This window comes from Phocoena sinus, chromosome 6 (assembly GCF_008692025.1).
Source record: "Phocoena sinus isolate mPhoSin1 chromosome 6, mPhoSin1.pri, whole genome shotgun sequence".
NCBI classification, from domain to species: domain Eukaryota; kingdom Metazoa; phylum Chordata; class Mammalia; order Artiodactyla; family Phocoenidae; genus Phocoena; species Phocoena sinus.
The window spans coordinates 47,876,597-47,888,272 of record NC_045768.1 but is presented as its reverse complement, the minus strand read 5'-3'; the positions used below and the strand labels follow the sequence as shown (position 1 = coordinate 47,888,272).

The window sequence follows — 11,676 nt, the reverse complement described above, 5'->3', positions numbered from 1 at the left end:
TAGGCAGAATACTCTTTGACATAAATTGCAGCAATATCTTTTTGGATCTACCTCCTAGAGTAATGAAAATAAAAACAAAAATAAACAAATGGGACTTAAGTAAACTTAAAAGCTTTTGCACAGCAAAGGAAACCATAAACAAAATGAAAAGACAAACCACAGAATGGGAGAAAATATTTGTAAATGATGCGACTGACAAGAGATTTATCTCCAAAACATACAAACAGCTCATGCAGCTCAATATCAAAAAAGCAAACAACGTAGTTCTCTTCTCATTACATCACTTGGATTGTGAGTTAAGCTTGGGAAGCTCCCTGGAGTTAGTCACTGATGATCTGATCTTGTCATTTGTTTCCTCCAATATATTGGGTAATAACATTAGTTACATTTAAAAAACAAGAAAAATAGAAGTAAAATCTCAATGAAGTTCACTGATTTAGGATAACCACTGTTTACCAATGTAGCTGATGCATAGAGTGATAGAATAGTAGCAAATGTATTTAAATCTCAGGATTAAGAAACTTTTTTTTTGTAGTTTCAGAAATGTGGTCTAAGGAATATGGGTAAAATGAGTGTGGAGGAAAATGTCTAGTTTCCTTGGGCTTTTTAAAAATGCTTGGTTTACTTCAAAGTTTATAGAAAAGCATTTGCTGAAAGTCCACTGTGTGTAGGATGTTGTCCTAGGTTCTGTGAAAAGAATAATAGAAAAGTTTTTACTGAGCTTTATTACTTACCATTTGAATTTCTCAAACTCCTAGAAATACAGAGAAAAACAACTTTAAATTTTAAAACACAACAATCTTGAAGTTGCAAAAGTAAGGCACTGAATGAGAATAATTGAATATGTGGCACATTAAAAAATGTGAAATGCAGTTCAAAGTATATTCATAACACTTTAAAATTCCTTGTGGATGGAAATCCATTTCCCTGCTTCCGTTGAAATGCTTGATCTGCCAAAACTAGATTAGCCAAAGCACTAAGGCGTGGTTAAAGTATGGAAATCCAGTATTTTGCCAAATCCTAACACAGATGGGAAAAATAAGTACCAACCCTCACACCTTCTTGAGCCCTTTGCCGTTTGGGTTCATAGTTCTTACAGGCCTGGTTTGCTGATTCCTGGCTTATTTTTCCTGCAGTGTTTGTTAAATCAGTTTCTCCAGTACAATAAATTGCCCTGAAAGAGCAAGACAGTTTGCTTTGGAAACCAAATGAACCCTTTCAGGTCACTTGGTATCTTGTGATACAATTAATTTGAAACTGTATTTTGCAATATGGAAATATTTAGGAAAATTAGTAAACTAGAGATGATATGTATAATTTGACTCAGAGAGTCACTCACGTTTTTACTTCTTTGTAGCTTTGAAATCATTGAAAGGGGAAATAAAAAAGGGAAGAGGAGAAAGATTGTGCTGGAAAGGATGTTTCTGAGATGAGTTAGGAGTGGTGGCTGAGAAGCTGGGTATCTTGAAAGCCCAGATTGGTTTCAGACAATAACTCCTACAACCTGCAGGTCTGAGGCTTTTGCAGAAAGCTGATTGATGGTAGCTGCTGTCTTGGGATGACCAGTTCAGGCTCTGAGACTGACTGATCAGTCAAGCAATTTGGATATGGGCCCCTGGATCAGAAGTTGCACAAAGGACGATGGCAGCAGTGAGTAGAGTGAATGTCATAAGTTGTCACGATTCTCTTGAAGCACTCGTCTTGGCTCTCTGTGCAGCCTTGAACGGAATACCATTGAATTCCACCTGGGGGAAACAAGAGGTCATGGTAGATGAATCCCTTGGCAGGTACAACCTACCCGGCCTCAGTTGCTTCAGATAACTAACAGGTTAAAAAAAACAAAGACAAAGGAAAACAAAGCAAAAACTCTAGGTCTACCAGGATACAATCATCTTGCCTTTTAAGAACTCCCACCTAAAGTTATTCTAGTTGTGTGCATTGCAATACAAAAGCTTTGAAATTGTAAAGCAAAATAGCTCTCAAACTCAGTTCATAAAGCTATGTAATTGCCAGTTTCTGTGTAGAAATTTCTGAAATGTTAGATTTTTAGAAACTTCCTAATAATCATCCCCCAGTTTTACCAGGTCATGAGGTATTCAAAGGGCTGAATCCACAGAAGGGTCATTTAGGTGTGTAAGTGCTTTTTAGGAATGGAGGTGTGTCGTAGATCTCATTTAATTTTCCCCCAATTACAAGTAGTAATGCATGTTCACTGTGGAAAATGTGGACAATACACAAAAGTGCAAAATAAGTGACAACAATGTCCTGTAATCTTAGCATTCCCAGTTTCAATTGTATGGGGGAGAACACAAATGAGCAATTCTCTAAAGGCAGCAAAACACAGTTGGAAACTTGAGAAAACATAGCCTTTCAACTGTGGGCGATTTTGCTCCCCAACCCCAGGACATTAGATAATGCCCATAAACATTTTTGTTGCTACAACTTGGAAGATATTACTGGGATGTAGTGGGTATAGGCCAGCAGTGTGCTAAATATCCTACAATACACAAAATATCCCTGTATAACAAAGAATTACCCTGCCAAAATGTCAATAGTGTTGACAAAATATTGGTAAAACCATCAAAAGCCTAAGTTCCAGTGGTATTTGTTTTACATCAGCATGCAATGGCAGACTTGTCATGATAGGAAACTGCTTTTCCCACAACATTGTAGTTATTCCAGGTCCTTGACCCAACCAAGAGCTATTGTCAAGATTTTGCTGTATAAGCTTCCAAGCTCTTTCTTACGTGCAGAGTTTTTATGGTAAGTTGACTAGATGGCTGTCTGTCCACCTTCAGGAAGAGAAGTCACTGAGAGCTATCATTTCATGGCTCCAGGGGGGCTTGGCCCCTTTCCTCTTCAATAAGGAAAAGGTTCTTGACTGGTATGGTTGAGAGTCAGAGGGAACTTGGGGCTCAGAGAGCAGACATAGGTTGAACAAAGCTCAAGTAACCCTGTTAAAACCAAAACCCCAGCAGATATGACCCCAAATTTTCTTCCTCTCTCCCAGCTGACTTTGATTTCCTCTAATTTTTTTTCTCTGCTTCCATTTCCATAGAGAAATTTAGAGTTTTGCTTTGTGGATTTTTATACATAAGTGGCATACTATTTGTACTGTTTTGCAACTGACTTTTTTCTGCTCAGCAGTGTTTTAAAGATTTTTTTCATGTTGACAAAGGGATCTGGTTCATTCTAAGTATTACATAGCAATCCATGGTCTGAATATATCATAGTTTAACACCTATAGACAAACATTTAGATAATTTCCATTACTTTACTATTAAACATAATGCTGCAGTGATAACCTTGATACATGCCTTTTTGTGTTACATGTATTTCTCTGAAGTAGATGCCAAGAAATAAATTGCTTTGTAGACAACTGTGCTCATTTAAAATTTTAACTGAAATTCACAAATTGTCTTTAAAAAAGTCAAACCAATCTAAACTGTCATTAGAAAATGTATGAGAGTTCCCATTTTCCCGTATTGTCACAACCCTTGCTATTATAAAACTCATAATTTTTAGCAATCTGATGGGTTAAAAATATTATTTCTGTAGTTTGCATTTCTTTGATATTTACTGATGGGTTGAGTGCTTTTTATGTGTTTTTAGGTTAAGTCATTTATATCTCCTCTTCTGAAAATTGCCTTTCTATTTCTTTAACAAGTGTTTTTTTTTTTTTTCTTTGGTTGGTCTTTTAAAAAATGAGTTTTTTAGAAGTTCTTTATTCTGGGTAGATATTAATATTTTCTTGTTATTTCCCAATTATTTTTGCCCAGTTTATTCCTTATCTTTTATAGTTTTGGGGTTATCGTTCATTTCATAAATTTTAAAATACTGATATATTCAAATTTATCATTTCCTTTATGATATTTGTCTTTTGGATGTTAAGGAGGCCTCCTCTCTTTCAAGCTTAAAATATGTTCTTCAATATTTTCTTCTAATATTTTCATCATTTGGATTTTTATGTTTCTCTCTTTAATCCATGTGGACAAGGCCAGCTTCCTGGGCATTAAACCTGTGTGATTACACAGAGCCCTGAACTTAGAGGGAAATTATGTATTAATTTTTTGTGAGGATGTGAATGGTGTGAATGAGGCAGTATATAGATTTCTTTAGAAATGTGTGCTCTGGAGTTAAATACTCACATTTGAATTAGACTACAACACTCCTTAACTGTGTAACATCATGCAAATTTCTGAATCTTTCTATGCCTCAGATTTCTTATCTTTGGGAATAGCGACAAGATTCAGCTCATATCATTGATTTATTGGTGTGATGTAATCTAGGTAAAGCCCTTAGTATAGCATGTAGTAAATGCTCAGTGAATGTTTGCTCTTACATAAGGAGTTTTCATGTGCTTATTTTAGTTAAATTTTTTTTTTTTTTTTTTTGCGGTACACGGGCCTCTTACTGTTGTGGCCTCTCCCGTTGCGGAGCACAGGCTCCGGACGCGCAGGCTTAGCGGCCGTGGCTCACGGGCCTACCCGCTCCACGGCATGTGGGATCTTCCCGGACCGGGGCATGAACCCGTGTCCCCTGCATCAGCAGGCGGACTCTCAACCACTGCGCCACCAGGGAAGCCCTAGTTAAATGTTTTTAAAGTGTTATGACTTACCTTTAGTATGGACCTCTTTTATACAGTACTGTCCAGGTTTTGTTCTGCAGGTTCCAAAGTCCAAAAGACATCCATGGAAGGGGATCGAGAGGTTGCATGATCTACAAATCACACCTCCAACACCTCCAAATACAGGACAGAAAAAATAAGGGAAAAATAGAGATGGACACCAGAGACAGAAAAAAAGACAGAGAGAAAAGAGAAATCCAAAAATAAAGCAATGATTTTCAACTTTAAAACGTATGCAGTATTTTATAAATTGATTCTAAAAAGTCACATAAATTTAAAATATTTTTATTTGGAGAATTTAATAGGGGAAATTTCATAACATATGCTACATTAAAGAACTGGAAGCACTCTGAACTGATACTAATAAAAAAATGAAGCCAGGTTGGCTAAACAACTTAGTTGGTTAAAATGTATTCAGTTCCTCAGAGCCTAATTAAATCAAACCAAAGTTATTTAGCCAGAATATTTAATTTCAGCCATATATCCACTGTTAGGTCTTCATTTCCATGTCTAAGGAAGAACATTATATATAGTAGGTTCTCTGTATTTATTGTATAAGCTTCCAAGCTCTTTCTTATGTGCAGAGTTTCCCAATTATTTTTGCCCAGTTTATTCCTTATCTTTTATAGTTTTGGGGTTATCGTTCATTTATTCATAATCTTTATAATATTCATAATATTTACATATTGGTAATCTTCAATACTCAAACTCAGTGGCTTAAAAGTGTTATTTATATTGGTTATGTAGAAATAGCCCGAGATTTTTGACCTTGGTCAACGTAGATAAGATTGGAAGACATTAACTGGAAGATCACTTTCCAAATCTGACTATGCATCAGATTTACTTAAGCAGTTAAAATGAACACAGATTTCCACAGCCTCCACAGAACCTGAGTTAGAATCAATAAGAGGTGGGGCCCAGGAATCTGTACTTTAGATATCCAGAAACAGTGGAGGGCGTGTGATTTGAATGTAGATGTCTGGACCAGTTTTTGAGAACCACTGGTTCTATTGAATTCAGGAATCTCCTTTATAACAACCCCTGTAGGAGGCCTTGGCTAGTGATGGAGAGCTCATCATGATTAAACCAGTGCAGACTGTTAAAGAATTCTTCTGAAACTGAGCTGAAATTTGTCTTAATGTTCATAGTTCCAATCTTTTAATATATGAAAACCATTGCTGTTCCACTCCTATTCACTGGTTAACTCTAAAGAAGAGTTTACTAAACATCTTGGGCAATGTATTTTATATCTCTGACATATTGGGGATTAGAAGAGATCACTTTTAATAGAAAATAGTCTGGCTGATGAGGCTAATTAACCTCTGTTGACTCTTCTCCCCAGCTTCAAACTCATCTAAAGATATTTTGGAAATATCACATTGGTTTTCTCATTGAGCATGACAGAATTTCAATCCATAATCAATGATCAACCAGCAAATATCTTTTAAAGAACTAAGCTTATGCCAAGGATTCTGCTAAGCAATTTACATTTCCCACAATAAATCTTTCAGGCAGGTATCATAGTTGCCCACATTTCACGTAAAAGAAAACTGAGGCCTTAAGATTTTAAGTAGCTCACTCCAGTGGCGGAGACAGGAGTTGAAAGAGGTCTGTTGAAATCCAAACCCCTTGTTTTTAGCAAGCACACCATGTCACTGAAGTTGCCTACCTTTGTGTATCCCAAACCCTCTGATGTCACCTTCTTCTTGCTGGAGATATTGACTCTTCCAAGATCCAGGGTCAGTCTCCTGCCCAGAATACTAGGGCTGCTTGCTTCTTCAAGTCATGCCTAAGGGAGTTTTCCTCCTAGACTCGTGATTTCTCAATTCATAACTTGTCCTAAGGGATCCACTACCTAGCTCAGACCTTGGTGCCAGTGCCACCCCACCCTCACCCCGCCCCGATGGAGAGCTTATATGATGCCAGATCTTTCTCTGCCATGCCTAAGGCCCCTGGACTGTGTTCCTGGATGAGATCTGCTCTAGTTTCTTTCTCTCCCTCTCAGATGGTCCTTCTTCCTTCTGATTCCACACCCAGTATCCACAGCCTTCTTCCTAAAATCTTGGCCCTGACATTCTTTACTACAGCTGAAGGCGATGCCTTAACGTTTAGGCTCTCTGCTGACTGTATTTGTTCCATTGCTTGAATACTTATAAATATGTTCACAGATCCATTTCCTTTCTTCCAGTCTCTTTTTGTTTGAAAATTTATTGTTGGTTTTATTAATATAACTAACATATGGTATATTCCAATTTGACAACTAAATTTAAAGTTTCGGGTTTTATGTTTCCTCACATGATTAATTCTGAGGTATCCTATTCTACTTTATGATCTTATTGTGGGGAAAATCTAACAGACTGTATTTAATTACTCAAATGCATATCATAAATATATATGTAATTATTTAAACATTATAAATCATGATGATGGTGATCTTTTTAAAATGACCATCCCTTATTTCATGGACACTCCTTACTTCAAAATTTCTCTTTATGCTGAATTTTCTTCTTTTACCCTCACATCTTCCCTGTGTATTCAACAAAATTAATGCAATCTCCTGCCTGAGTCATTTTTTACATGATATCCAAGACAGGGAAGATGTTCTCTTGAAATTTTTCATCTATTCCTATGTTCCCTTCCACGTTCTTTACAGAAGAGAAGTGTAAAGACTTAAAATGCAGCAGAGACCCAAGCAGTTTGAGTTTGTTCCTGCCCTTTCTGCAAGGGGTAATCAAAACTCTATCGCACATTGTATATAGTAATGAGGGTAGTGTGGGAAGCAGAGACTACAAACAAGTGGTCCAGGGGCTAGACCTGGTCGGTTTAACTTGCTTACTGCTTTCAAAATGTTAACATTTAAAAGTTGGGAGAGTTTTCCTGCAAACCTGAATATCTGGCTTCTCCTGAAGAATCAGATTTGGCATTGTTCGGCTCTCCTTTCTCCATGTCAGCTGGGTACTGGCTGCCCTCCTCTGGTTTTGTTACTGGGTGATCCACCCCCCACCCCCTGCCCCATTCATATTATCTGACCAAACACTTGAGGCATTTGAGATGGTGATCCCAGTATTAGGTACCAAAAGTCTCTAAGTCTCAGTATTAGAATTTTATTTACCTCTGGGATACCTTTTGGACTTTTCCTACTGACATGTGGTCTCCAGACCAACAGCATTGGCATCACTTGGAAGCTTGTTGGAAATGCAGACTCTCAGGCCCTACACCTGACCTGCTGAATCAGATTGTACATTTTAACAAGATCCCCAGGTGACTCATATGTACATTAAATCTTCTGACTCTAAGATACCCTGCCCTGTTAACCCCTGGATTCAGCATAGAGCAGCCATCTTCATTAACCATATTACCATTTCATTGGGAAGGAGAATTCCCATGTGCTTAAACATGCCTGTTTGGAGATAATTACCTTCATGAACATCTACCTAATTTGAAGGGCCTTAGGAATTCTGTAAAAGGGATTGAAAGCTCTCTGTTATGTGGTTCTTTTATAAATGAAGGAATATTATAGTTGGTGGTGATGAGCACATAGAAAAAGTGCTGGGAGAGCCTTGTCTATGCTTATTTGGTCTAATTTATTTTTTGGGTCATATTTATAAGGGCTTCCTGCCTAGATTGATTAGTTCCAGCTTAATGATAATAATAGCAACATGTGGGCCACCATCTACCAGCTCAGTTTACTCATGTATAAAATGGGAAATAATAGCATTTAACTCATAGGATTGTCACGTGGATTCAGTGCATTAATACAAATAAAATATTTAGACCAGTACCTGGCATATAGTAAATGCTGAATAAATGTTAGCTCATTGTTATTTAAGGGTTTACTCAGGCTTTGTTTTAAGGACCTTTAGTACTTTATTTAAGGCCACCCTCCACTTATATTGTAATTCTGCAATTTCTTGAGTATTTTTCCTCTTTTTTGACTTATGTTTTCTTTTTTTTTTTTTTTTTTATGCGTTACGCGGGCCTCTCACTGCTGTAGCCTCTCCCGTTGCGGAGGACAGGCTCCGGACGCGCAGGCCCAGCGGCCATGGCTCACGGGCCCAGCCGCTCCGCGGCATGTGGGATCCTCCCAGACCGGGGCACGAACCCGCGTCCCCTGCATCGGCAGGCGGACTCTCAACCACTGCGCCACCAGGGAAGCCCGACTTATGTTTTCTTAATGACTTACCACCTAAGAGGCAGAATAAGACAAAAGCACCACTGAAGACAGTTCTTCTCATTCTAAGATTTCTAGCCAAAAAAGATGGATGGAAAGACATGTACCACCATTAAATCTTTCCTAGGGAAGTAATGAAGTTGTACATTTGTTAGCTGTTATAAAAAGGTAAATCACTAAATAAGTTTCATTTCTTTCATTAAGAAACTATAAAGAAAAAAAAAAAAAGAAACTATAAAGAAATTCATTTTGTGAAGGAGGAAAAACAATGTACCTGTCTATGTCAAAAATTCACGATAAAACTTTTCTTAGTTCCAGAACATTTTAAGTTTAGCTGTCTTCTTCTTATCAAATACCATTCCCTCCCTTAATAATTTCCCTGAATTGAAAAATAGGAAATAATATAGATAACGTTTCTAGAATAATATCGTGTTAAAAATACTTTTAACTATTAGCCAAAAAATTTTTATTTATGCTTCCTCATAAACTACTGCTTTCATTGCAAATTATCATATTTATAAGGAAAGTATTTATATCATAGCTAACAATAGTTAACACTTATTAAAATGAAGAGAAAGAAATTGTCAGATTGGCTAAAATATAACATTTCAGTTATGCATAACTTACCTGCCTTCTTCATAAATGTATTGTGGGAATTTTCTAGGTCTGAACTTCTTTAAAAGATAACAAGTAAAATTTCTGATGTAATGAAGTTCGTTATAACTGAAACCAAGTCTCTGATCCTCTAGATTCCAAACAGTTTAAACAGTAAAATCTGCCCAAGTAAACAGGAAAAATTTTCACCGGAACACTCTGATCTATGTGGAACTTAATTGCTTTATTTTTGAAATTAACGTAATAAGACTAAGTCAGGCAGTTGTTAAACTAATTAACTGTAAATATGGCTAAAGATTTCTATGTTCACTATGCTACAGATTAATTAGTTCACATACACATAGCCACGTGGGCATTCTATCGGTCCATTATATAAAGTACTTGATCTTGATATTTTTAAAAATGCCATGTAATCTTTATAATAGAACTTGGTGCATTCAGAAAGCAATTTGATGTTTTTTTTAACATCTTTACTGGAGTATTATTTCTTTACAATGGTGTGTTAGTTTCTGCTTTATAACAAAGTGAATCAGCTATGCATATACATATATCCCCATATCTTGTCCCCTGTTGCATCTCCCTCTTCCCCTCCCTATCCCACCCCTCTAGGTGGTCACAAAGCACAGAGCTGATCTCCCTGTGCTATGTGGCTGCTTCCCACTAGCTATCTGTTTCACATTTGGTAGTGTATATATGTCCATGCCACTCTCTTAGTTCATCCCAGCTTACCCTTCCCCCTCCCCCTCCCCGTGGCCTCAAGTCCATTCTCTACATCTGTGTCTTTATTCCTGTTCAACCCCTAGGTTCTTCAGAACAATTTCCTTTTTAGATTCCATATATATGTGCTAGCATAGGGTATTTGTTTTCTTAATTTTTTAAACATCTTTATTGGAGTATAATTGCTTTACAGTCGTGTGTTAGTTTCTGCTTTATAACAAAGTGAATCAGCTATACATATACATATATCCCCATATCTCCTTCCTCCTGCGTCTCCCTCCCACCCTCCCTATCCCACCCCTCCAGGTGGTCACAAAGCACCGAGCTGATCTCCCTGTGCTATGTGGCTACTTCGCACTAGCTATCTATTTTACATTTGGTAGTGTATATATGTCCATGCCACTCTCTCACTTCGTCCCAGCTTACCCTTCCCACTCCCCGTGTCCTCAGGTCCATTCTCTACATCTGCGTCTTTATTCCTGTCCTGCCCCTAGGTTCTTCAGAACCATTTTTTTAAAAATTCCATATATATGTGTTAGCATACGGTATTTGTTTTTCTCTTTCTGACTTACTTCACTCTGTATGACAGACTCTAGGTCCATCCACCTCACTACAAATAACTCAATTTCTTTTCTTTCTATGGCTGAGTAATATTCCATTGTATATATGTGCCACATCTTCTTTGTCCATCCATCTGTTGATGGACACTTAGGTCTCTTCCATGTCCTGGCTATTGTAAATAGAGCTGCAATGAACATTGTGGTACATGACTCTTTTTTTTTTTTTTTTTTTTTGCGGTACGAGGGCCTCTCACCGGTGCGGCCTCTCCCGTTGCGGAGCACAGGCTCCGGAGGCGCAGGCTCAGCGGCCGTGGCTCACGGGCCCAGCCGCTCCGCGGCACGTGGGATCCTCCCGGACCGGGGCACGAACCTGTGTCCCCTGCATCGGCAGGCGGACTCTGAACCACTGCGCCACCAGGGAAGCCCCATGACTCTTTTTGAATTATGGTTTTCTCAGGGTATATGCCCAGTAGTGGGATTGCTGGGTCATAAGATGGTTCTATTTTTAGTTTTTTAAGGAACCTCCATACTGTTCTCCATAGTGGCTGTATCAATTTACATTCCCACCAACAGTACAAGAGGGTTCCCTTTTCCCCACACCCTCTCCAGCATTTACTGTTTGTAGATTCTTTGATGATCGCCATTCTGACTGGTGTGAGGTAATACCTCATTGTAGTTTTAATTTGCATTTCTCTAATGATTAGTGATGTGGAGCATCCTTTCAAGTGTTTGTTGGCAATCTGTATATCTTCTCTGGAGAAATGTCTATTTAGGTCTTCTGCCCATTTTTGGATTGGGTTGTTTGTTTTTTGATATTGAGCTGCATGAGCTGCTTGTATATTTTAGAGATTAATCCCTTGTCCGTTGCTTCGTTTGTAAACCCATTATGAGGGTTGTCTTTTCATCTTGTTTATGTTTTCCTTTGCTGTGCAAAAGCTTTTAAGTTTCATTAGGTCCCATTTGTTTATTTTTGTTTTTATTTCCAT

The 11,676-nt window shown here is 37.9% G+C and overlaps 1 protein-coding gene across 1 annotated transcript; it reads right to left on the bottom strand.

Moving 5' to 3' along the window:
- Positions 1-1,620: 1,620 nt before the first annotated feature.
- On the bottom strand, positions 1,621-8,862 carry C6H9orf57 (chromosome 6 C9orf57 homolog). Its single transcript, XM_032633875.1, has 3 exons — positions 8,811-8,862; positions 4,619-4,741; positions 1,621-1,745 (listed from the first exon to the last, which is right to left on the bottom strand). The coding sequence occupies exons 1-3, from the start codon at positions 8,860-8,862 to the stop codon at positions 1,621-1,623; spliced, it is 300 nt and encodes a 99-aa protein (XP_032489766.1).
- Between the last annotated feature and the right edge of the window lie 2,814 nt (positions 8,863-11,676).

Bases quoted from the DNA above. Each gene is read 5' to 3' on its own strand.
- C6H9orf57 (XM_032633875.1), bottom strand. From the start codon at position 8,862: ATGAGAAGAACTGTCTTCAGTGGTGCTTTTGTCTTATTCTGCCTCTTA. The intron at 4,742-8,810 runs GTAAGTCATTAA...CTGTATTTGGAG, and splicing joins CTTATTCTGCCTCTTAGGTG to GTGTTGGAGGTGTGATTTGT. The intron at 1,746-4,618 runs GTAAGTCATAAC...TGTTTCCCCCAG, and splicing joins AAAAGAGGTCCATACTAAAG to GTGGAATTCAATGGTATTCC.